The sequence below is a fragment of the Nyctibius grandis genome, chromosome 7 (genome assembly GCF_013368605.1).
Source record: "Nyctibius grandis isolate bNycGra1 chromosome 7, bNycGra1.pri, whole genome shotgun sequence".
In the NCBI taxonomy this organism is placed as follows: domain Eukaryota; kingdom Metazoa; phylum Chordata; class Aves; order Nyctibiiformes; family Nyctibiidae; genus Nyctibius; species Nyctibius grandis.
In genome coordinates, this window is record NC_090664.1 from 7,172,996 (window position 1) to 7,200,629 (window position 27,634).

Here is a 27,634-nt window from a genome sequence, read left to right on the forward strand (position 1 = left end):
TAGTTTAATTCAGAATAATAATTGTGATTTATAATTGTGCTTGCAGGTTGGTCAGGACAAAGGAAGCTGTTCTTTTCACAGAAACCCCAGTCCATGCATTGTTCCTCAAGAAAATGAAAATATTTTCCACACAATATTTGCTTTTTTCACAAAGTCTGGCAGAAAAGTATTGGTAAGAAAGTCCACATGGCAAACTTGAACATACGGTGTATCTTACAAAAGATTTTGCATGGCTTAGCATGAAGAACTTGGGCAGATAGTTCATTATAGAGCAACTATTTGGTGCATGTATACTAATACTGATGTTGTGCTGTGGAGATATTTAGTGATTTTAATTATCTGATTTTCGAACGGAAATAGGAAGTTTCAGAAATGCAATGGGGAGGGAGTTACCTGACATGGCAGCGCACACTCGGTGACCAGAGCCCTCACTCCCGTGTTTTGTCAAAGGCACGTGGGGCAGCGGGGCCCTGCACCGGCACAGAGGGCTGATGTGCAGCAGTGGCCCCACTCCTCCCGGCCTCAGACGCTGGCCTCGCTCAGGTACCTGGTTTGCTTTCATGCAGGTCTCTGTATCTAGCTGTCTTCAGGTGTTGAAAGTTGCTGCTATTTCGGGGTAGGAGTGCTGTATTTTAGCAGTTTACTGTGTAACTTAGCTGGTGTGTTCGCTGTCACACAGTTTGTCACTGAATTTTTTCCTCCTTTGCCTAACAGCTTTTTCTATATTTCCTGTAGGACTGTGAAAGACCAGGCAGGTCCTGCTTAATTATACGCTGCAACTTAAGCTCATTAGCCAAAGCAGAGTCCTGTGATATAAGTATCTACACGCTGCTGAATACTGAGATACTGAAGAAGGTACGTGCTTCTTTTGTAGTTTGTCTTAAACACCAATTTAAGTATGCTTATGTGCACTGATGGACTGAAAACTTGCATTCCTTCCTCTCTTTACTAGTGTGTTATAAAAAAATCATGGTGTCAAAGAAAACAGATCTATGTATCAACAGCACGTATGGAAGTGTTAATCCTAGTTCTTACCCATTAAGACAGTAATAAATTCAGTTCAGAAATTTATACATTGAGAAACAACAAATGAGGCCCCTAATTGTATGCATGCTAGAGACTTCTAAAAGTTGAATTGGTTTCTGAAAATTTTCATTCTGAAAAATGAAAAGTAGAGTAAGTGCATGTAAACTGTGACCGACTATCATTCCTTCTAGGTAAACAGAGACGTGGCAGTTTTTTGTAATTTTTTACTTCAAATTATTATTATTCAAAGAAGATACATCACGACCATATTAACGCTGAGCTTGACATTTGTGACAAGAAACAAATTGTCACAAGTTAATTCCTGTCTTCTCCGAAGCCACTGAATGAGACAGCAAATCTTTTAAATTTCTAGTGATTTACTGTGTTTTGCCCTGTTTTCCTTTACTTTCAAAAATGCTGCCTGTGTAATTGTGGCAAGATGCTGTAAGATTATGAGGGTATAAGATAATCAGAGGAGAAAGCTGATAACATGAGCCTACTAAAATAAACTCGTCTGATAGCTGCTAGATTAAAAGCATTGGAGAGAGCCCTTATTAGAAAGCAGTTCCTAAAGCAATTGGTAGCTCTGAGCTTTTGCAGCTGAAACTAACCAGTCTGCTAATGTTTGTTCATATTTGAAAACAGGAAATATAGGCAAACCCAGAAATTTCAGGTATTTGTTACATGCTTATAGAAATGCTGAAATATGCAAGCAAGTAACTGACTGCACACAAAATGTGCTTCTGGGAATAGCCAGGATTGATTCATCCCATCTGCTGGGTCCTTTCCAAGATGACCATTAGCAACAGTCCTTTAAAAGACACGCAGTGCTTACACGTGTCTTTGGGTCAGTATCACCAATACATGCCATTTGCTACTTATCACCTACCCTCCCCAAAGTGAACAGCTTACAAATGACTCACCTATGAGTTGAAATGGCGGCTTATTGGAATGTGCCTGTTAAAATGCACTGTGTAAAATATAGGAGAAATATATATTAATAAGGGGAGGTGTACGTTGAATATTTAAGATACTTGCAGTGCACAGATTCAAATAATTAAGAAGTTTTCACCTTGGGATATACTTGAGTTTATCACAGGTTTTGTGTGTCTTTTTTCTGTTCACTGAAAAAACAAAGAGGAACTTTTCTTTGATGGTTAATGTTGAGCCTGCCTGTGTTGATTGACAATATTCTGTCTTTTGCTTTTGCGGTAAATGTGGGAAATATTAACAGGCCAAATACAAGTGATGTGTTTAAAGTCCAACATGTCTGATTTTGTTTTAATCTGAGATAATCTGCTCAGTTTTGTCGTCTGTTATGAGCATAAGGTATATTTTTTTAAAGCAGGGTTTTAACCAGGATAGTACTTAACTCACAACCCAACCTCCACTAAGCGTTGTCTAGGTGTATTTATTACACTGGCAAATGTTTGATATTTTTGTTTGGGGTTTTTTTGGTGCCTTTTTTTTGCACCCTCAAATCCAATTCTTCCTCTTTTTACTTCTCAGGACAGTTCATCAGTCATCCAGTTCGTCACAAGGGCGAGGGTGCAGGTGGACCCTGACCTCAGAGTTGTGGAGGTGCCCAATGGTAGCCCCGAAGAAAAAACAGTAAGTGAATAAGCCTGAAGAGAAAGGTTTTCTGATCCCAGTGGGCTGGAGATCATTGACAGCTCTACACAAACTGGAATTTGTGGCTGGGCTTGGGCTGGACTAGCCCATGAGAGTGCCCAGACTTTGGCTAGACTAGCAGTTCTGTGAACTGTACTTCTGTGGTTTTCCTCTCTGTGATAACTGTGCCATCCCAGTGAATGATGTTATGTGCAGCAGTAGGATCTGTGTTGTACTAGCCAAAATTTTAATACCCTTGGGGTATTCATGCCAAAATTAGGTTTAGCTTCCTGTTCTAGGGTTAACTTCTGGTTTCATCCAATTCAGATTTTCCTTGAAAACCTAGCAGAGACTTGAAATTCCATCAAAGTCTTTTCAGATATTCCAGTATGAAATACTTAGAAGTCTTAATGCTGTTTTGGGAGCTGTGAAAATGGGCAAGGAGGTCTAAACTTCCAGAGTTTCATTTAACTGTTTCATTGTGCTGAGCTGGTGGAGATCATATATGACATGATACTGCAGTTTGTGTTGATCTGCCTGAGGCTGAATTGAAAATTGAAGGGGAAATATTAAAGTTCAAGATGAATTCACTGTATAGTTTTGGCAGTAGGTAAAACCATACAGGGTCATGTTTACAATCTGCTGGAGAAGGGAGAGGTGATTGCTTTGGTTTCCTGCTACCAAGTCCCCTAACTTACACATGAAAACTGGACAGGGAGGCACACCCAAATTCAGCTTTCTTTGTGCCTGGTGAAATTTTAAAAGTTTCGTTTCTGATTTCTCTCTTACGTGAGGATCAGAGGTAATCTGGACTACTGTCAGTTTCTCCTCTTGCTGTGTATTTCTGGAACATGACCTAGGTCCCATCTCTCAGTTATCCTTTTATCCTCAATGATTGTCATCACCTCCAGCCCATGCAACTGTTCTCTCATTGGCTCCATTTCAGTGAGTACTATTGAGGTTTGAGTGTGAGAGCATTAAGTTCAACACACTTTTGGAAGACACTGACGTCCCAAATTAAAGCATTCATCTCAGAGATACTGAATTTAAAACCCTACAGTCAAAGGAAGAATTGAACCTGCATCTACTTTACTACCTTCAATCTGAAAGCAGAGACACCGCTACAGTGACCATCTTCTCTGCCATCGTGTCTGCAACCCTAGACTTAACTTTCTATTTTATTAGGCCTGTCAGAAAAAGAAATTCCTTTATATGACAGGACCCCATCTTTTCCCTTCTGTTATATTTTCTTTGTCAGATTTCTGGACCATTCTGAAGAGCATTAAAAAATAGGCTTGGCAGCTGAAATGAAAAACATAGCTAGCCTTCCATGGGAACGTGCCTTATAAGTGACCTGCAGCCCTGATGGTTAATACATTGCTTGGTCTCTCTTTAGTTCTGCAGCTTGCACAGAGCAAATCTTGCAATTTTATGGCAAATTTTCATTAATGACTGAAGTAACGCCTGACTGTGATACCCATGCCTCAACTGAAATGGAAGAAGCCAGGATGTCTCTGCCAAATATTTTGATCTGTAAAGGGTTTTAGAATCTCTCAAAATGATAGGCACAATGTAAATGATGTGGGATTACTATTATTTAATGTTCAAAATTTAGAAATGCTTTTATCTAGGAATGCAAGCTCTGCTGCATTTCATTGTTATCTAATGCTTGGAGAAAAAAAGAAAACAAAAAATTAGCCATTGTCCTTTTCCTGTTCCCAGAAAACCTTTCATCAAGCCTTGAGTTGCAACGATTATAAAGTGCACTGTGTGTACTGGGAAGCTATACTAATCTTCAAACAAGAGCTTGCTCCTAGTTTCTCGGAAGCCCTAGCTGTAAAGGAGCATGCTTGACATGTTGTAGCCATGTAACATCAATTTGTAATTTCAAGTCTTTTCTAATGTGAGTGCCATTTGCTCTCCTTCATGCGGTTTCCATATGTCTGTTGGCTTCACCATTGCTTTATGTTTTGTATAGGGTCATGTTCAGGGAAAAATTTAAGACATGTGGTTTGGCTCAAGGTATTCGTTCTTCCCCCTTCTCTTTTCTTGTGGAATTCAGAAGGGAATAGTACTTGTTGCAAGCCACAGCTATTCAGCTGGAAGTAGAGACAGGAGAGAGAAAAAGTCTTTGTTCATACTCCTCCCTTCCTTTTTAAAGCTCATCATGTATTTTTTTCATTGACCATGGACTGCTGTACCATATCCGTTTGGATAGCAGCTCCTTCTGAACAGTTATGCCCGGACTTCCTTTGAGTCTGTTTATGAAAGTGTTCCCTAACAATGAAAAACATTTTCTTAGACACTTTGTCATGGTAAATTTGAAAAGGCCTTTTTGCTTTCTACAGCTAAATGTAGACTTAATAGCACATTTAAATGGTTCTTTAGAACCAAGTGCCCTTACTTCACTGGGCACTTTTACAATATAGTATACAATATCAAAGTGCAAACTATCTGTAAAGAAGACAAAAGGAAAAGGAAGACTGATAGTTGTGATGCTAGTGTAAGAAGTACCAGTGGTGGCAGGACCACCCATATAAATACCAGCTTTGTCAGAAACAAATTGTAAGGGAGATGCAAAAGCTTATATAAATATCTGTTAGTTGTGTAGTACGCTGTCTTTGAAATAAACCAATTTTTTAAAAAGATACATTTATGCAATTTTCAGAAATCATTTCTCTAGATTTGGATATAGTTTTATGTGATTTGGAATGATATCTTTTGTGTCTCTGGTTACAGCAGGCTGTTTGAACTCTTATATTGGGCAAATCACATGAAGAAGGTGAGCAGGGTTTGGATTTGGCTCTGTGATGACAGTTGTATTAACATGAGTATATATTGGCTGAAACCAATGGTGTGGTATTTTCAGGAGGCACACTTTCTTTTCTTGAGCGTATGAGTTTCCATGAAGGTTTGGCTCCCTTCTCTGCACGTGAGGCAAAACCAACAATAAGCTCCATGAGACCATGGTGGTCAAATACCAGATCCAAGGATTTGCATCCTGTGCTTGCTGTTCGTGTGCAGGAGTGGGGGTGCTCTTAAGGAGCAAAAGGACTTCCCTCTGTGAGTGCCAGTGTGGAAGGAAGAATAGGCTGGAGTTCACTGTGGGTGCCTCTGAGGCTCCCTGTTCTTGAAAGTGGGGGAATCCCAGATAAAATGCATGCAGCTCCTGCAACAAAGTGCCCTCTAAAGCTGAAGGCTACCGTGTAGCTCTCTGGTGCTGTCAGCTAGGACAGGTACGCTTCATGAAGCCTTTGAACCTTTCCCTTCTCCTGGGTAGAGTTCACTGTTCTCTCATTTTCAGCCCAGTCACACCAGGTTTAGTTCAACACAGGCAAGTGGTTGCCTTACGTGGATTTTTTTTTTCCTCAGGATTTAGATATATTTATGTTTGTGATGATAAATAAATATATTTTGGGGAAAACAACAAAAAAAAGAAAACCTTAAAAAAATGAAGTTTATGGTTGTGAAGACCTACAAGGTGTTTTTGAGAGGTCTTTATACGCATATTTATATACAGAGAGATTTAAATGCATGTTCACGTGCCTAAGCTGTGCGCCTGCGGCACAGAGGACTCGACTTTGGCCTGTTCACCATGTCTGCGTTGGAAGGAGCAGCCTGTGGTACTAGGCAGTGCTCATGATGTCCCAGCCTTTTTTTAATGCACATGGGAATACTTTTTCCACTCAGCAACCCACCACCACTCCCTCTTGCCTTTTAGAAACACTCAGCATTTTAAGGCACCTGTTCTCTCCACCTTACCTTTGAGATGGACACAACATCCTAACCTGGCTGGAGCCAGATACCTGCTTCCTCCAGCAGCTTTGCAGCCTCCTTTCCAGTGGGTTATTTACTGCCTTATTGTTTTTACCATGTTTTGGTGAAACATGTTTCACATGTTTTACATTTCCATCTGTTACTGTAACAGTCCCTTCATAGATTTTCTTGTCTTTACAGTGCAGTCTGGCAGGTAGAAACGCACACTTGGGTAAAGGAACAGAACAATACACAACAGCAATAAAATACAGTTGATTTCCCAGGGATAGAGATGAGCAGGTAGCAAGGATACCTCAGGTTTGTTTTTTTCAAGAACTTCCAAGGTTTTTCTTAGTATATGTAGATAAATAAATATAGAAAAAGGGGTGCATATATATATATATATGGCACTTGAACGGACAAGTCAGCCAGCAGTGCAGTGTGGTCTGAAACACCAGAAATATTCTGGGTGATAATACAGAAATAAAATAGCATTTTTATAAGCCTGTGCCTTCCATGGTGTGGTGGTTCATGATACAAGTGCATAAAATTAATTTAGTGCACATAAGCAAAAAGAAATGAAAATTTTGCAATTATGTATTTCTAACCAGATTTTGCTGAAGTATGTTTCTTGTCTTTGAGTCCCAGTGCAGTGGCACGTGCCTATACTGCAAAGGGCTTCAGCACAGTATGAACTTCAAGTATTTACAAAATTCCTACTCAGTTAACTTCTTCTTAACTTCTTGTTTACATACTTTACTGAAATAGAGTATTTTAAAAGCACTAAAAAAAAATTACAAAATTCTGATTCTTTTCCGTTTGTTCACTAAGACTATCAGAATATAGCAAGTGTTTGGCACAGGTAGAAGATACACTGGTAGATGCCTTTGTCCATATGGGTTCAACACTTCAGAAATCAGTGGTAGGGTGCAGATCTCTGTTATTTTACAGAAGGGCAGTTACATTGTGTAAAACCTGATCGATGTGTGAGCTACGTACAGCTAAACAGCAAGTGACGCTGCCTCCTGGGCTTCCCCGCTTTCAGATCCCACAAGTACAGTGTGAAATGCAAAAGATAAATATGAAACTAAAACTCCTCATACATTGTCAAGACAACTGTGTTTTTCGTGGCCTTTCCCTGGCATTTTGTCAGTCTGAAAACAAGCCTGTCATCTGCCCCATATTTTATGACCATTGCCCATGCTTTCTCTGAACCAGATGGCTGCTGCCTCCACTGCCCTCTCTGGGATGCTGTCCCAACCCCACCCCTCTTATCTTCTGCATCAGCCACTCTCATCGCTCCTGCCTACTCTATCCGTCAGGGCTGTGGGAAGTGCACTGGGCTGGGGAGTGCCTTGTGCTCCCCAACATCTTGGCTGCCCTGTAGGGGCGGTGCTGCTGAGGTGGACAGGACGAGGAGTTCAAGGTTCTATATAGACTGGGTTTCAGAGACTGCGCTATGGCCAGCGGGTCAAGCGGCAGGCGGCGAATGGTGCACTTCTCTTTAGTAACGTCACCTGCTGCCTCTAACCTCCACCCCCCAGGATGACTTGCTTCCCTGGCCTCCTACCACTTACTGTACTGGCTTCTTGCTGATACTCCCAATGTGTGATGTACACTGACTGTCTGCTCAGTCTGGTTTGATTGAGGTTTGGCCTGAGTTTTTTGTTGTTAGTTGCTTCTTCACCAAAACTCATTGCAGTGGCTGCATATTAATGCAGGTAGGTTTTGAGGGCTTGGAGGGATAAGGACAGTACATGCGCAACATCGCTGCTCTTCTCCAAACCGCAAAGTCATGAACAGGGGGGTTTTATGTTTGCATGTTGATTCCAGACTGCTAGAAGAAACTGGATGGATCAGAAGCTGTTGTTGCTCTCTACCTTTATAGCTCAAGCTGGGACTGCAAAAGCTACAGCCAAACTATTCTAGCCAGTGTGCTTCAAACCTGAAATGTGGGGCTCTTGCTGTAGAGATGATGTATGATTTGATCTCTGCAGCTATTCTTGGCTCTGTCTTTTGGCAGCGTGAAGGACATACAGATCTATTGTGCTGGAGGTTGGGTTATGTTAACATTTACTCTCTGAGCAGTGGAGAGAAGGCACCACCTCATTTTGCATCCAGGGACTGCTTGAAAGGCCTCTTCACTGAAGCTGGAGTACTTAAAATGTTAGGGTTTTTTTTTTCTTTTAGAGTCAGGAAGGAAAATAACATTAGTGCCTTATCATCTAAGAAATAGTCATCTGACTTGTGTCCGCAAGATGGATGCTAACCATGGCCTCTGTGAGAAATGGACTGCAACATCAGATCATCTTTCCAAGCTGGCTCAGAAGTACAAGGAAGGCACAAGATTTGTGTTTGATCTTTCTGTCTGGTATTTCCCTTACACTCGTCTTGGCTATGAGAGACACTCTGCTGCTTAGGAAACTTTCTCTGTTCAGCAAGATGTCTTTAAAAGTCTGACAAAGGCTTTGTGCTAATGTCTGAAATGCTAAAATTATTCTTTTTCTCGGGTAAAGAACTGGTCCGTGTTCAAGAGCTATTTTGAGCATTGTGATACTAGTTATGGGAATATGTTTGGATAATACTATCTATGTATAGCTCCTGTCCATTTGTTATGTTTTCATATCTTGTTATCAAATGCTTGATAATACCTCATCAATAGAAAAAAACAGTGTATATAAATCAGCTGTGTTCAAGTTCCTTCTCCAGAAAAGCTGTGGTCAAATCAGCGTTAGCCTGTGAAACTGAGACAAAGGATCTTTGAGTACTTCTTTATGGGAACACCATGACAAAATATAGCCCCACTCACCTGCTTTCTCTCGTCTGTACCTGTAATTTTTGTGGGTGTTTGCTGAGGCTGCGTATGCTTACAGAAACAGAGAAATGTTCAGTAGTGGGATCTTGGGAGGCTATTCTGTCCCATTTCCCACTTGAAGCAGGGCTGTTGCCTGCACTGGTTCAGGATCCCCATGACTTTGTCTGAGGCTTGGAAACCTTCAAGGGTGGAGAGCCCAGAGCCTCTTTGGCCCCTGTTCCAGTGCTGCCACCACTTCCCTGTTGCAGCCTTTTCCTGAATGCCCACCTTCAACATCCATATGGGTTGTATGGTATCATGTTCCCTTTGCTGTCTCATAAATGATGCTGTTTGAAACGGTGTCACCAGTGAGTGGAGGTATTTCATGGGTCTTCCATGGACCTCTTAAAGATGAGTATCTTGGGGTTGCATAATTGTATCTGACTCTAACTCCTGGATTTTCACCCACTTTTAACTACCACATTTTTATGTTTTGTTTAAAAGATTGATTTAACAATTCATATCTACGAAAGGGTTTTGACATTTTTAAGCAAAGATGATGAAAGTGGTTTGTGAAGGAGGGAGGAAAACTCACTACTTTGCCTTCCAAAACAAACCAAAACAAAGCCAGACAAAGCAAATGTATTACCTTTTAAAAAATCTCTGCTGCCTCTCTGCATTTGCTGGATATTAAATTGCAGAATTTAACATAGGAATAGCCCTCACTGAGGAGAACTGAGTTTGAGTTTTCCACTGAGGAACTGGTTTTGATTGAAATAAGAGACTGGAAATTCACATGGTGTATACAAGTGGTATAATTTGCTCCCATTTTCTTCTTAAGGCAGACAGTAAAGGAAAGCTCTTTGTAGGATATATTTCCCTGCCACACATGCTATACAAAAAGAGAGAAGACAACAGCAGGGGACTGCTCTCTGCGTTCCCAGAAGAACCCATGACTGCACACACCCTTCCCTCTTTCACACAATGTGTCTTGTGAAGCACAGCAGGGATGATTTGTATTCAATAGGGAAATATGCAAGTTGTCCCATTTTTTGTGGAAAAAAGTCAAGAAGCTCAGAATACATGAGAGTTTCATGTGAAGCATTGGGGTGTTTGGCAGTGCCAGGAACATGATGAGTAAGACAAACCATGCGAGATCTCATGGCAATCCCTGCCAATCCAAGGGATGGTTTTTCATGCAAACCTTTGTGCACCTTTGGTGGCCCAGCACTAAAACAAGCTCAATGTCTGGGGTGGAGTCGAGGGTTGGCAGGGTAAGAGTTATTTCAGAGTGGAAGCTGATATCCTTTGGATCCAATGCATGGCTACTCAAATTCCACTTGAAATCTTTAAATCCCTTGCGAAAAATAGATGGAAAGCACGAAATTAAGGACGCATTCCATATTTGTTTGACAGATGAAATATGATCAGCGAGGCCACCATGCAATGTGTTTAATAAGATGAGTACAAGAGAAAACAATACAACTTCCAGTCATAAAAAGATCTTTTTCTAATTGCTTTGTAGGTGGTCTTTGAGGCTTTGCACAATCTGGAGCCTCGCGGGTATGTTGTTGGATGGATCATTGCCATCAGTTTGCTGGTTGGAATTCTCATCTTCCTGTTGCTGGCTGTGCTCTTATGGAAGGTAAGGTAACAGATGCAACATAAACACCAAGGCTAGTCCCAGAAAAAAAAGCTTAAATTTACTCTTGCATTTAACATCCATTTGCTTTAGGAACTAAATAATTGTCCACTCCATTACAGAAGCCATCGGCCAGCAGAAATATTTTCATATCCAGGCTTTTTTTGAGGGACAGGGAGAGAGTCATGATGTACAGAAGAAGTAGAAAAGTAGAATTTCTTTAGGGCTTGGTTGTTAAAAGTTGAAACCTCTGATACCATTTCAGGACAAAGGAGGATCCCTCTTAGAAACCTTGCTGTTATGTCACACTTAGTACATGCTACATCTCTGTGGTTTTCTGATGACTGAGGCTCCCTGATTTCAACAAGGTTTCCTGAAAATCACGTCAGCTTTGCTTGACTAGCTAAAAGATTGGGTGCATGCCTAGCAAAAACCAGTCGGTAGCTACTGTTTTCAAGAGGTAAACGCCCGGGGGAGAGGAGTATCTAGCAATACATTCTTCAGATCCCTCAAAGAAAGAGTTGCAGATGAGTAAAATGCATTACCTAGAGCAACAAGTACCGGGAGCTGTTGAAAGCCAGCCTTCAAACCATCTCTGATAAGATACAATTCTTGCACCCAGGCACTGTTACATGGTAAAACTGGGCTGATGCTGACACTTAGCAGCAGCCATCTGGTGTGGTAAATATGAAGGGTAAGAAGCTTCAAGTGTTTTCATTCCTCAGTTCCCTACTACCAATCCATAAATTTAAAAGGCCACGGTCAAGGTCAGGGACTGTCTTTGAGAGAAGTAAATCTCAAATGCACACATGGGAACAAGTCCAACCTTATTTTGCTTCCCGTGGTGGAGGTCCAGCAGCCTGATTTGCACTGTTTAGCAGCATGTGCACTGCAGGCTCTGCTCGGTGGCTGTGCTGGGACTGGAGGTCGCAGCCCCGGTGTGCTGCAAAAGGACAGACATATCGCTGCAGGTCACAAGGCTGTAAAATGGATTTACAAACCTGGGCCAAAAACTGGCCATGCAATTCTTATTATAGATTATACAGATGTGTGTATAGCTGTGTTATAGATTATACATCTACTTCATTAAATACAATTTCAATTATATACATTTTATATGGGTTATAGATTTAAAGTACTTTTATAGTCATTTTTGAAGATTTTTTTAAGCATATACTGGCCAGGTCAAAATTGACTGTGCTTTTCATTTGGAAAACAATGTTTGACCACTGTCTAGAATAACTCATAACTTCTGTTTTTCTGGCATGCGGGAAATGCTTTTGCTTTCTGTGGCAGAAAGAGTGAAAAAAAAAAGTCTGTGCAATTAAGATGGCAGAATAACCATGAGAATGGAAAAATGTGAGATTGGAAGAAGCTCAGGGTTTATGTCCCAATGACACACAGTTTTGAAAAGGGAGTTACTGCTGCTGATAACCTAATGACTGATGTCATATGGCTCGTTTCCTGAAGGTAAAAAGGCTCTAGATGAACTGTTTGAAAATGTGCAAGATAAGAGGAATAGCACTTTTTACTGTGAGTCTCCATGGGAATCTGACACAAGTTCAATTCTTGGTCTCTACTACAATTAATCCAGTCCTTTGCTTCCTGGCTTAATCTTGAGACTTGAACTCTTCTAAATTTTATAGGAATCATTCAAATACACATGAAGAAGCTGCCATTTTGTTGCATGAAAGCCTTGAGGGAAATTCCGAGTGACAGCAACAAATAATTATAACTAACACTATGCTTATATAGCTCTTTCTGCATGCAGATGTTAAAGTGCTGAGGCAAAGCAAGGTGAGATGCCTTGCCCAGAGTCCTGTGGTAGAGGTGGCAGTAAAAGCCAGGCTTTGTGAGCTGCGCTCCAGTCCTTTATCCGCAGAGTTGCACAGTTACTAAAGGAACCAATAACTTAAGGTTTTGTTTTAGAGAAAAGTAATTAAATGTGAGTATCTGCTAGTATCAGCCAGTATTTTCATTTAAGTCTTAGTTTGGAATACAAATATGCATAAGTAATACTTTGCACTCACTAGTTGCTATATTTATTAAAGTTACTGGCAATATTAAAGTTGTCTGAGATAAAATTGACATGGGAAAGTTGCAGTCCTACAGAGGAATCTTAATTGCCTGATTGTAAATATTTGTTAGACAAAATTGGCCAAGTATATCCTACAGTCATTCCTAAATTTTGTGTGTGAAGAAGTCAAAAAAAAGCTTTGTAATCTAAGTGGTTTAGTCTTTAACTGTGGAATGAAAGAACAGATTTGAATTAGATGAAGTTTTGGGTATCTTAGAACCACTAGTGAAAACTAGAAATGACCCAGTTTTTAGGACTAGAGTATAAACTAAATTATATTTTTATTAAGAAATTCATTAGAGCTAAACTGTGGTCCTGGAAGGCAGCTGTTTATACAAAACAGAGCAGGAGCTGGAACAAACTCATTATTAAGGGAACTGAGCACTGGCAGCAGTGCAGGACTTGCTGGCAGCAACTGTGTCTCAGCCCTGTGTGGAAGGTACACTCTCACTGTGTGCATGACTATGCTGTGAGTGGTGCAACACAACGGACAAATCCTCAAACACGCCGATATTTTGCAGACAGAGTAAGCAGCTCCTTAAAGTTGCAGAAAAATACTAGAACACGTGTAAATATTTTACATTACACACTGCTAGAATTAATGGCGTTAGCAGGAGTCAGATCTCAGGGACGTTCCAGCCCAAAATCCTGTTTTGAATCCGAATAAGGTTACTGTGCATACAATAAGATGAGGATGGTAATTATTTCATTATTTGTAGATCTAAAATTGCACAGTTTAGGGGGTCCATGTCAATGGAAGTGATGTTAAATGCCCGTTTGTTTCACTTCAAATAAAAGCTTATTTATTCACATGCAAGACCACAGCCATGTTTATACACGCATAACAAGCTTTTTAGCGTGAGCTTGATCACTGGCTAAAGCCAGCTTTTTGACTGGCTTTGTTTCTCTGTTTATTTTAGTATTTCATGTAGACACCATGTTTTCTCTGGTTTAAGTGCATACAGATTCAGAGGGGGTGAACAGCTTTTCCATGACTTCCTTGAGATGCTGTGCATAAGGCAGAGTGGCAAGAGTTGCCCCGTTTTTACCTGTTTTGTTGGATAGACCAAATTTTACCCTGACACTTGTGGCTATTTGTATCCTGTTCATCCACTCCAGATGCCTTTGTGCAGGCATCCATGGGGACGTGCTCTCACTCTTGCCGGTTCCTCTGCAGCGCAGTTCGCTCTCCCCACTGGTGCCTCGCCTGTGGTCTCCCATGTGCAATAGCAGCGGGGAGGGGCTCTTGTGCTGTTACCCACAGCAATATGTGTTGCTTTTTGCTGCAGAGATGGACCTGCACATCTTTGGTGGCCTCCAGATGCTTGTGGAGAGTGGAGCAGGGGAGGAGGTCGCTTTGCTTCAGGCCAACTACCCACGTGCTAGACTAGCGGTGGTTTCACAAGCACTGGCAACAGTTCAGGAGGGAAAGGCGGTCACGACTGGATTGTTTAGGGGAGTGCTGTCCCACACATGCTTCCCTCAGCTGTCAGGACTGCAGCCATGCTCAGGGACAAGGTCCCCTTTAGGCAGAGTGGATTTATGCACACGTAAACCAGGGGAGAATTGGCATACGCCTTGCAAGTGGAAAAACTGAAGCACGATATATTATACCACAATAAATATTCTGTTAATAATAGTGCTTTATAATGCTGTGGATTGAAGTTTCTACATTTGAATTGGCTTGAGTTGTGGAGTGAATTATTCAATCCGTATCACTTTAGATAAAGTACACAGAAAGAAAAAAAAATGGTTTATTCCCAGAGGATATCAAAGAGGGGATGTGTAAGCAAGTACCAGACTGGATATTTGGGCAGCTGAGTGATCTGTAGAGCCAGTTGTGGAAGTGATTTGCAAAACAAAGATTTTATATTAATTGCAGTAACATTATTTTATTTTTTTTGTGGCATGTTTAACACAGGAGCTGGACTTTTATCTAAACTTATTTATCTAGACATTAAGCTTCTTTCTGAACTGAGCCTGTCCCTGTGGTATCCAAGCTCTGACTTGTCTAAAATTAGGTTTCTGACACTGTTTTATAGCTTTTGGATTCCTGGGGCAAAGAATTGATCTCCGGGTGTCCCTTATGTAAGAAGACACTCTTCTGCTCCAAACCCTGAATTTTTGACAGGATTGCAGAGAGGAGAAGGACAAGTAGAATAGCACCCACATATGCTGGTTTTTGATTAACCAGAGGATTCCTGCTCTTCAGTGCTAGATCTTCAGTGCTAGACAGAAAGTTTTTGCCCTTTGTCTTAAAATGAGAGTTTGAAGACTTTTTTTTTTTTCTAGTTTTTAGGAGAAATATTGTGAAGACACTTCTGTTTACTAAGCTGAGTTATTGCAGGCTTTGAACTGGCTTTTTCCAATGGGGAGCATGAATCCTGCCAAGTGCTGGACTTGCAAAATCCTCATTTAAGCGAGGCTGTATGCGTGGATATAGCTGTTTGCTAGCACTGCTTTAAGGGACAAACTTGTAATATAAAAATTTCTTTATGAAATATGAAGTTCTTTTTAAAAAGCCAGACAAGCCCAAGCAGGTTTTTCAAAGGTGCGTTTGGGCTTCTTGCTTGGAGAAGCCTTATGACTTTTTTTCTGTGACTGCACAAGTGTCTTTGAAAGAACACTTGTATTCCCCTGTATGCAGTAGTTGCCATTGCCTCACATATTGTTTCAGCATTCAGAAAATATCTGAAGCTAACCCAAGGCTAAAGGTAACTTGAAATTCACCTATGTAGGAAAAAAACACTGTTTTCCCCTTTTTGGAGAGAGACATTTTCTCTTACTTAGGGCCTCAAACATTAAGTCTTTTTACAATGGGCCAAAACATACAGCTCACCAATTTCCAGCAGAAGATTTGCCAGTGGTTGCTCTGTATCCTGTGTTACAAGCACAAAAAAACATTTTCACTCCCTTTTATCTACAGCTTAGGTGGCAGAGGCTAACTACCATTTCCTGGTCAGTCCTTGTACCGACCCCCTTTCCTGGTGGCCAGGTTTTGGAGTAGTAGCTCTGCAATGAAATAAAATTGCAGAGGTGCATAGGCATATACAGTTATGGCACAAAAACCTCTTTGGATCTCAGTGTAGGGGAGAAGTCTGGCTTGTCTCTATATATATTTCCTTTATATATATCTATAATCTATTTATATATATAATCTTTCCAGGAGGAACACTTTTCAATTAAAAAAGTCTCCCAGGTGAGTGTAACCCACCCATTATCATAGCTATATAGCTTCAAATGTTGGTTTTAGAGGTGGGGACAGAGAAACCTGTTGAAACTGAGTGGCGTTTCATATCTTTGATATTGTGCCTATTCAGAGTTCATATGCTTCTTCCTTTTTTGTACATATAATTCCAAGAATAAACCATTATTTATTATGGTGATGCTTTAAAACTAAGAATCATAATTGATGTTCAGATAAACAAGGCAGTTGGCTCAACTTGCTGTGAGAGCACTTACTAGGGGCTAGTGATGGGAAGGGTGGTTTTCACAGATTACAAAGGTCTTCACTGTGGAGACATAGATGGATGCACCAGCTGCCTACGAACTTGCAATGAGAAGTCTATACTTCTCTTTTTCTTTCTTTTTTTTTTCTTCTCCACCATCTCTCCTCAGTTTAAAACCATATCAACACTAGTTTCTCATATTTTCTTCCAAGTCACTGCCCAGCTTTGTCCTCTCATTTTTCAGCTTGTCTCACTTACAAAAGCATGATCCCTACATGCAGAAACTACATAGCCCATACCTGTCCTGTCTGTCCATCAAAACTGCAAAACCTGTGACTTCATTTGTGTTCCCTGAAATTCCTCTTTCTGTAGTCCTCAAATCATTGCATTCTGTAGAGTTTTTCTGATACACTTTTCATTTTATGGCTTTTGTTACCCATTTACCTAGTTGCTTCAAGTTGTTACTTGCTATCTCATATGTAGGCTTCTCAGGGATACTCCTTTTTGACACAGATTCTAGGATCAGTAGGCCTGGAATTGGGCGTTTTCAATATTATCCTGTTATAAACAATAAAAATGCAGTCAAGTGATAATTAACCCATATTATCTCCTAAATATGGATGGATCTTCATTATGTATTGCAGCTAGGAAACTTTGAGGGAATGAGGCAGTGGAAGTGCTTGGTTGTCTGTATAAATAATTATGTTTTCACCAGACAGAAGTTAGGTGGATCATTTGAAGTCTGCTTATGTTCTTAAAGAACAGACAAAACTACTTTTTATTACGTTTCCTTTTCTTGGACCAAAGTGAACATCACAATATATTTGTAGACCTTTGGCTTCACAAGACCAAAAGGGTTTGTATTCTGGCAACAGTGGCTCGAATGTTGGGTTTTCTACAGTAGATCATTTGGGTGATTTTCTGTGCTTTTTGACTTCTGACTAGATGTTAGAGGAGGATTGTGTTTGGACATGTTTTATTTGTTCTTACACAAGTAAATAGTTAATGCTGATGTTGTAGCCAGAACCCTGCTTTCCCCAGTGAGTTTGTTGGCTACCATGTAATATTTGTTCACCACTCTCAAGAGCAAGGTTGGCAACATTTCAGTGGTGGTGTGTGTCCAGGACTTGTGAAATGCCTTTGTTATCTTTCCGGATAAAATGAGCTATGTAAATGTACAACAATAATGTTGTGGCTGAGTGTTCTCAGTGTCCTCCAAATGGGACCTGTGCGTGCCAGGGCACTTTGAGAACTTCACAGCCATTGCAGCTATGTTACTCTCATACTGGCACCATGCAAACAAATTGAATCCACTGGCAAGAGAGAGGTTGGGTTGTGGTTCAGAACATCTTTCTGAAAAGAAGAAAGATAGCCACGATTTTCAGGAGCCCAAACCAGAAAAAAGAATATGTGTGTAGACTGAAAAATTGCAAATACCTAAGGTTCCAAGGTTCCCCACTGGAGGAACACAACATGTGTATTTACTGAAAGTCATTAGCATCCCTCAGACCCAAATGCCAAGAACAGGCAAAACGTGACTTGCATAGTCTGAATTCTCTCTTTAAGCTTGGTGTCACAGTGGGAAATGCTTTATTATGGCTTGTGCCAGCCTTAGCCATTTCCTCCTAGTTCAGCTAAACCCATGGAAGTAATTTATCCTGATAATTATGCACATAGTAGAACTTTCATTCAAATATTTTTGGCAGGTCAAATATATCAAAATACGATTGTAAAGGTACTTTTTATTGGTTCCAGAAATAGTCTTTAATGTTTAGTCTGTGGTTTTCAAACAAAACTAGAAATATTTCAGTAGTTTTTCTTTTTTCCTTTGAAGAGGAAATGGAAAATATGGATTGACATATGTCTTAAATTAATTGCGCTTACAGGAATGGTATATCTAATTAGTGTCCTATTCCCTGCTGAGATTTAAGAAATCAGTATCTATAATTTGCCCAGACATATCTGCAGTAGACATTGTGTTCTTTCTAATTTTTGAGACTGATAATCAGAGATGAACTTTGGATGATGGCTGTGTTAATTCTATGACTTTTTAAAAAATAAACTACTTAGTAAAATTTTGCAATAGGAAAAAATCTTTAAACCATTTGGAAGTGTTTATAAGTTTTAATGTTGGCTAATTCACTTTTTGATTACACTTATGTAAGTATGCTGGTAACATCTGTTGTGCAAGTTACCCTACACAGTTACCATCCTGCAAGAAGTTCATGCTTTCATTAAACTCAAGTAAAGTACTAAGTCCTTAACAAAATATATTATATATGCATAAATGAATCAAATGCTAGGTGAATATGAGTCTTGTCTGAGGCAAACTAGATCTTACCTATGTGGTAAAGATATTCCACGGGTAGACACCAGAACCACCAGCTTTATTCACCTCTTTAGCAAGTAGGTCCATTGAAGCCAACTGAACAACTCCTGGGAGAAAAGTTGCAGATGTGGTTAGAGGAACAAATTATTGATGACTGGGCTTTGTGTTTATAGCATCAGTGACAATAGAAAGGCATGTTATATTCAAAAAAACCCAAAGTACTAAATTAGATTGCCTGTACATATCTCTGTGTGCAGTTGTGTCTTTCGCACACCTAAATGCATCTTTTGCATGCATGCTGCTAGTCTGAATTTGTGTATCTGCCTTGAGGTATTTGGCCTTAGTAACTGTTTTTGAAAATTTGGCCTTTGAGACACACATAAAGCATTTGGTTAAATTAATAGTTTATTTAATGAATACTTGAGCTAAGTTTATGAATTGACTGACTGTTCTTAGAAAAAAAGAAAAGAACACTTAAAGTTTTTATTATTTCAACATTACAAAATAACTGCCTAATAAAATCTGTTTTTAAAAACTATGCTTGTTTTACTACTACAGCATGTAAAATAAATTTCCTTCTGAAATCCTATGGAGGACTACAGATCTTCACCCTAGGTACCAACACTAATACCTTAAGTCAGTTAGCCAGGCTATGTGAAAGTAACTTAAACGTTAAATGCAATTTTGTGTAGGTTGCTAATTCTTTTCTACTGTAGCGATGTCTATCATCTGTTGCAATACATGGGGATCAGATAGACACAAATGCTAGGTATCAAATTCTTCCAGAGTAGCTAAACAAAGTGTTTGTAGAGGAGAACGTATCTCTGAGGAAGGTGCTGAACTTCTCTTTGCCTCAATTCCCCAGCCGAATAAGTATTATATAGCATATATATATATTTTGTATGTGTATACATAAACACACACCAGCCGCTTGTGGAATGGTGATGTTTGAAGCATATGTATTTATTTTCTTGTACATGTTTCATTGAGCAAATGAGGACCTACGTTGCAGGAAAGTTAAGGGTTTTGCCTCTCAAAAAGTCAATGGAAGACTGAATAATCAAAGCCAGACCACTGGAGTCCTCATGAACTTACCTTAACCACACTAACATCCTTCCTCCTAAATATACAGTTTCACCTTTAACTACAGGCAGGGCACGTGACAGCTTTCCAAATATGCCTTTTCCTCGCGGAGGGACGCAGCCAGTGGCAGTTTGCCAGTCCTCTATGGAAAAGCTGATACACAGTATCTGTTCATGACCCGTCTGTATTGTGGCAAGGGTCCTTTAATTGGGAGGAAGGAAAAGGTGCATCCTCTTGGAGCTGGTGGCTTGCCAGAATTATCCAGGGCCATGTGAACCCAAGTGCAAAGTATTTTTTCCTGTCTTCTTGGCAGTAGTAAAGTGAGGTGCACTTAATAACCAGTGATTGGTCTCTGCATGGGGAAACACTCTGTGCTTCCAATCTCAGCAGCACCACTTTGCAGAGACTGGAGGTGTTGCTGCTTTGCTGACTGGTGGCATCTTGCTTGGGGTGAGGTTCCTGGCCCTGCTTTGAACTGTGATTAGCTGCATATTTTCCTAACTGTGGTATTGTTTATGAGAAGGGAGAAGTGCCCAAGGGGCACGCACCCAAAAAAGGTGAGTAGAAGGGTAAGTTAATTCTTTCTGAAGGGCCACAAGGTAAATAGTTTGGGACATCTGCCTAGTTTGAAGAGATGTGGCAGTAAAAGATTCATGATGTAAGTCCACACTGTAGCTGTTCATCAGATATGGCTGGATAGTGCTTACAGTAGATTAAGAAACAGTATAATAGAGGAAAGACAGTTTGTCATTAAGGCACCAAACCCAAAGTATCTTGTCAAAGCCTCCTTCAATGGGAGATTTCTTCAGTAGTTCTTAGATTTCATTTTATTTCTTAGTTACACCTATGTCAGAACTTCCTTTGCTCTCTTTTTTTTTTATTTGTTGGTTTGTACTGTGGTCAGTAACCTCCATTATAAGACATTTGTCAGTAGAGCTATACTGATAAAAATCAATACTTTAGTGATGCACTACAATACACTAGGTACTCTAGTGTACCTCAACGTACACTAGAGAAACTTAATTAATGGCAAAAGTCTCTGATATATTTTTGGATCCTCTTTGAACATTGTCGTTCACAAACATTTATTCCTAGCTCAGTTATAGACAGAAAACACTACTGTAAATCAAGACATAATGTTTTTTTACAGCAGTGTGTAGCTGTTCTTACTGACTTTTTTTCTTGTTTCTTAATGGGTGTTGTTAATGGGAAAAAGACTTTAAAAAAAAATACGTAACATTAACCATTCTTCTACAATCCACACTTCAGACTATTTCTCTTTTTATTTGTTTGTGAGAATTGACCTCATTGGGCATGATGAAAATGCTTTAGACATTTACCCAACGGTGAATATGACAAAGACAGTGGTATTGCTTGCCCTTTCATCAGCTTTGTTTTTTTCCCAACTGTGGATTAAATTTTGTTTTGTAACATCATCACTCTTCAAACGTATTTTTCATTGGCACTGCAGGAAATGTCAGCTAAATGTTAGAACTTTTGGAGTTCAGAAAAATACAAAGTCCAGTAATTCAGTGATCAGACTTTGGATATGCAGATGGGAGTGCAGAAAATAGCAGCAGAAAAAATCACAATAATTTATGGTGATGTTAATTCAACACCTTGAAATCATTTTGACTGAGCTTTTCAGTTTGTGTGAGTGCTTGAAGAATGCATCTTTATGCAAGTGTTGTTAGATATGACTTATCTGTGATTTTAAAGGGATTTAAACCTGGCATGACAGCTAAACAGAGTTGTGTATGCTCATACAAGAGACTTTAAATACTCAAGATTGAATAGATGACTTGGCAAGGCTGTCACGTGGCAAGAAATAACTTCACCGTAACAGGTGTAATTCCCGAGCCTACAAGTAACACAAATTTTCTATTGCTTTATTGTGCAGTTTTGCCAGAAACTTGCTTTCTGCTCAGAATATACTGTAGATGGCAGTAAGGTTATACAAGAAAAGGGTACGTGGGCTAGAATAACTAAATTAAGGATGTGTGTAAAAACTATCGATGGTTTCAGGATTTGAATCTAAGCCACCTATTTATAGCAGCTCTAATACTTACTTGAAGCACCTCCAGAAAGGACTGGTTATTGCTTGTCACTTCTGGTAAAGACCAGGCCAACATTTTCTTTCCATTTTGTTTGGTTCTGCCTGAATTTGTTTGGATTTGTTTAAAAGCAATCAGACATCTTTGGAGTTCATCATTGCAGATGTGAAACACAAGTTTGTGGATTCACAGACAATTCAGGCACTCTCTCCTTTCTCTGGTGCGGGGCCTGAATCGATGGTGAGTGACAGTGATAGCCCCAGGATTTCAGGACTATCTCTGTATTCCCAAAGTCTTCAATGGCCCTTTTTCTCCTTTGTGTTTGCACACAGCAGAAATGCATGGTGCCCTTGGCCTAGCAGTTCCTGTCTGGTGAAGTCTGCCAGGGTTAAGAGTAAAGCATGGTGAATGCTGAGCAGTACCCCACTCCTGAGACCTTTTTTCCAGCCACATTGACTCAAAACTCAAGAGGGCCTTCTCACCCTTTCCAAATCATTTTTGCCCAGCTCTGAAATGCTGGCTGTAGTTTGCTTTTCTCATTTCCTGCATTGCCTTTGGTGGCTGGTGCCTCTTCATCCATTATAACACTTCAGCTTCCCACAGTACTGTCTCCTTAAGTATGTTCTCCTGTTGCTCTTCCTCTGATGAGTGCCTTCCCCAGACAGAGACTGACTGATCAAAGTATTATCGTCAGTCCTTTCCTTGGATATGGTGGTCTGAATTCACACATTGCATGATGAGGTCACGGCTCTGGACTTGGGTATTCCTTTGCCATAGACATATATATGTATGTACACACACACATGTCTGTATATACAGAAAGCAAGGTTTGGGAGAATTGAACAGTATTAAAGACTCATTGCCCTTGAAACATGGGTTGGAGAACATTGGATCATTGAAAACACCTTTTTCACAAATGAGGTTACAGCAATACTCCTGTTAAAGCTGAGGATCTCTCCTCCTCACCCTGCTTGAAATCCAGGACTGAGTCCCAGCAGTGCTGTCCTCACTGGGTTTTCTGAGTTCCCTTATAGGCTTTGCATTAGCCACAGAAGAGAGATCAGAGGCTGTAGGTCTCGTGTCACTTCTGCCCTGGTGACGAAGGAGTCAGTATATACTCAGTCCCATGTTGCACCAATTCTCTCCCACTTTAGTCCATGTGTCCTCCTCCTTATCACCCCTGTATCTCCTCACTATATGTTAAACTCACTTGCTCTCTCCAGCTTGCCACAGGCACTTATCAGCCCTCACCATATGCGTTAATATTGCTGTCATTTTAAATTAAATCATTTTATTGTAAGGACATGGAAATGTGAGCTGTGTGGTTTCTTGTGAGGCAATGATTATGTTGTGATTTCTTCATGGCCGTTACTAAAAAAAACCTTTCTGGTGATGGTAGGGACTCTGTCATATTAAGTGGAAATACACAGTGTTAACACTGAGGAACAGTATCCCATAACAAACACATCCTTGCCTTTCAGGGATGGGAAATATATAATCCCTGAGTACTATTTTTAAAAATGTAAAAAAAAAATCCTTAAGATCCATTTTCCCCTTTTGCTTGCATTTAATTTAAGTCCTCTACATAATTTTGGATTATCTGCATCATTTACAGCAAGTAAACATATACAGCTTCATGGTGGAATCACCACTATAGATGTAGGATTTCATGCTTCATTAATATTTATTAAGGTCTTCAGCTCTCCTTTTTGCCCTACTGGAAAGCTATACAAGAGCATTCTGTATCCAGTAACAAAACAGTAAAATACCAAAACTATCATAACCAACTTGTAAAGATAATTCCTGAAGCAGATGTTCACAAACAGAAAATTTTTATTAAAATAACAGTGGGAAAGAGTTTGCTTTTGTTTGTTTGGCCCTCGAGGAAATTAAAAAGCCTTTCTATGATTCTGGTTATAACTTCAAGAGACGATTTTATTGTACCAAGGATGTGGTTGCATGAAGGATAGAAACCTCAAGGGTTTAAAACCTGTTTTTAAAAGCTACAAATTGAACTTCTCATGTTAATCTTAGGAAATAAAGTCCTGTGGCAATTTTCTTTTCTAATGTGCAGAACATGTAGGTCTGTTATAAAAACTGATAATACAAAAATGGCACCGACTTCTTCAACACATCTGCTCCCTGAGCATATGTAAGGAGTATCTGCGGATTCCTGTGACTAAAATAAGTACCTATGATTAATCCTACTGGGGCAGAACAATGGAGGAGTAGTAGGTTCTTACACTTTTTTTTTTCATTGTCAATAAAATTAATTCACCTTCATTTTAGACCGTGAAAATCTAGGGAAACTTGCTATTGGCTTCAAGTGTCCATCAAGCCGAAGTATGTTGGCATCAATGGTGAAATTTCACTGCGATTTTATGACGATGCTATCTTGAGGATGTCTTCTCAAAATACATCCTTTGCACAGGTATAGCTTGTAGGTGAAAGTACAAAAGTTGCTGGTAATTATATTTTTCTGCTAACGAAAGAACTTGATCTGGCTTCTAGAGCAAGTTTGAAGAACAGGAAACTAGTGAAACTCTTCTTTAATTCTCTTTTTCTGAATCCTTGCATCCACTGTTCTGAAAGATGCTAGGAGATGAGGGAGACATGGCTCTCCAAAATTTAGCAGTATCCCTTTTGTGAGGTGATTTTTCAGAACAGAACCGCCATTATCCATTCATTTGCATGTATTGAGCAGCAGATAAGGCTTTGCTTACGATAGATGAGAAAGAGTCTGTGCACAAGACTAAGACCAAATTACTTTTAAGGTCTAATTCCAGTTATTCATGGAGGCTTCCAGAAGGTCATGGGACCTCTGTAAAATTGCGATCATAGGCATTTATGTGTGTCTACCTATTGTGTGTTTATGAAGTGGTTGTAGGTGTGTGTGTAACGTACATCTATGCACTCAGCAGGATGCACCTATCTCTAGATTAATAGCATGCCCCAGGGCTGTGGTCCACAGTTACCCAAAAAAGGGGCTTGTTAGACCACGTTGCAGCTTCTGTGTCCTTTGCACAGAAGCCAAGCGGTGGAGGTAAGGGATGGTGAGAGGATGGTCTGTGTCTGGTCTCATGTTGCCGTGAATTCAGGATGTAGTCAGGGGCACTGGCAAGGACCTGGGCTTTAGGAAGCTCTGCTGGAGAAGCACCCATGGCAGTTTGAACAAGCTGCCTTTCAGACCTCTGAGAGTTAAAATATACTTGAAGAAAATCAAAGTTGCTGAAGAACTGAAATAAAAAGCCCAACTTAACAGAAACTTAGTAGTGACAAAACAGCACAAAGTATTCCTACATATAGCCAATTTGGGAATAAAGGTTGCAATAACTGGTTGATAAAGAAAGACTAAAGCATCATGTTTTACTCAGCAGGAGTAAGAAAACAGGTTTAGAGTGGTAGGAGTTACATAAATGTTTAATTATGATGAACAAAATATTGATTCAATGGTCTCAGTTGTGCACTGCTAAGTTAGAGGAGTTATTCTTGAATGCTTACCAAAGTCTGTTATTAAAATAATTTTTGTTTATTTGAAAGACTTAAAAAAACAGAGATATGAGAGGTTTTTATCCAAACTGAAATGAAAACCACTTGCATTTCTTTCTTTAACTAAGTACAAAGGGGGGATAGGAAACAAGAAGATAAGCAAAAGTGATTATCAGCCCCACAGCATCTTGAAAGCTTGTGGAGGAGTTATTGTTGATGCTCTGCATTTTGTAGGATCGGGCTTGCATTTTGCCTTCTGAGCTGCAGATTACACAACTGGTTGCAATGGGACAAAGGAAATCATTTAGCAAAAAGAAGAGTCTGTAGCTATTGGTTTACTCCAAAGCAACTTCATGTAAATGATCCTTAAATAGAAAATTTGAGACCTGAACTTAGAGTGGTTACTGGCAGGAAGAGAAGTATGTTTGGTTGCACAGTAGTAGGCTTATACTTCTGAAGACAGGTACACCGAAATGGCAGCAGAGCTCTTCAGAATGGTGGTGAAGCACCTGCAATAGACAATAGACTCTGCTGGCTTTTCTGGAAGAGAGTTTCTTACAAAAAAGGCTGCTAGTTGGAATTTGGGTGCTGGAGGGTGGGTGTACTGTGTTCCTCTGATCTCTGCTGTTTTGTGCAGCTGTGGACACTGAGAGCACAGTTTGTAAAACTCTGGCAGCATTTACTCAGGACTCAAGTGCTAGCCTGGCTTTAGGTCAGATCCAAATTTTGCACTAGTCTTTATTTGAAGCCAATAAACCTGTGTATCTGCCTCTTCTGGTCTGTGTTTATTAGAACTACTTTATGTGCATTTTTTTTTTAAATCATGTTTCACATAAGAAGACTCTTCCCTCAGAGTAGTTCATCTGTAAGGAGCAGAGTACTTGTGAAGATTTGGGACCTGGTTTGGTCTCATTTATATTGATGTAAACAAGGAGCTATGATTCCACATTGGCACTAGGAGAAATTAGATATTAATACTTGTGCTATTTTTTTCTGCACGCAGTTTTCTGACAAAGTAATTTTCAGTTTAATGGTGCTGTTACTTACCACTCTCATCTCTTCTTGATTTTCAGATGGGCTTCTTCCGCCGGAGATACAAAGAAATTATTGAGGCTGAAAAGAGCAGAAAGGAGAATGAAGATAGTTGGGACTGGGTCCAGAAAAATCAGTGAACTGCCCATGAAAACTAAAGCCCAGTCATGTGACACGCGCTTGCTAGCCTATAGGTCCTGCTCTCGTATCTTCCATATGTGGAAGAAGGAATCTTCTCCAGATTTTTCGGAGACCCCGTTGATGCTGTGTCTTTATCACTCCAACAGGCTAGGGAACATATCCTGAGGCAACCACTGCAGCCATGTCAGGTGACTGGAGCGATTTACACTTCCTGTAAGAGCTGAACTTTGGACTTTGGTAGCCAAGCTGCAGTGCAGAGCAATATTTATGAATCCAACTATGTGGTATACCCTCAGGGGAAGACTGTTACCTAAAAATATTTTTTATAAATATAAGCTTTTTATATTGATTATGTCTTTATATTTGTATCAATGTTTTATAGTTTCTATTGAATAGCTATATAGTTCACTCAAGCACTGATATCTGGCTAAATCCTTGGAAATACATATATGTATATATAAATCCTATTGTAATTTTAAACTTCAATGCAAGAGAGAAAAGAGAGATTTGCAGATGAAAGTAGCTGAAATCCTCATATGCTCAATTCACAAGGCTTGGTAATGTTGTATATAGACCATTTAATGGCAATTAGCCAAAATCTTTTCACTGTCTCTTTTTTTTTGAGTTGAATTTGGTATTTGATTTATAAACTAAAGAACCTAAAGTATTGCACAGATGTGATGTTCTGTGTATGAGTCTATCCTGTACTGGCCTGAATGGGAGAGGACGAAAATGCTTCCTCAGTGACATGTAGCAAGACTTGTAGCTTGCTTTGGCTCACTGAAGAAAGCGTCTCAGAATGTTTTCCTTTGGGAAGTTTTCTCTTGCAGTCTGTACTACTTTGATAATGGTCTAGGACTTTACAATTGAGATACCAGAAGGATATAATTGGGCCAACCACTATGACATTGACAAATTCCTTGGAAATAAAAAAAAAAATTAAATGGAGCCATATTAATATTAAGAAAGATAGTTTTTAAGCTACTGTTAGTGGTTGTGATCGGTTGCTATCAAAGCAAGTGATAAATTGCTACAAGCTATGAGCGTTATGCCTGCTTTGTGAGTTTTATACACAAGTCATGACTTTGTTTATATGGTAATTTTAAGAGAGAGAAGTAGATGCAAGGGTTAAAATGTTTGGATCTTTGGAT

General features: G+C 39.8%; 1 protein-coding gene across 1 annotated transcript in view; it reads left to right on the forward strand.

The window, feature by feature from the left end:
• Positions 1–26,701, forward strand: part of ITGA9 (integrin subunit alpha 9) — a 236,129-nt gene extending 209,428 nt beyond the window's left edge. Inside the window, exons 24-28 of the mRNA XM_068405193.1 lie at positions 47–172; positions 736–855; positions 2,536–2,637; positions 10,713–10,832; positions 26,384–26,701. Coding sequence (XP_068261294.1) covers positions 47–172; positions 736–855; positions 2,536–2,637; positions 10,713–10,832; positions 26,384–26,482 — 567 coding nt within the window. The 3' untranslated portion in view covers positions 26,483–26,701. The remainder of the gene's footprint in view (positions 1–46; positions 173–735; positions 856–2,535; positions 2,638–10,712; positions 10,833–26,383) is intronic.
• The last annotated feature ends 933 nt before the right edge of the window (positions 26,702–27,634 follow it).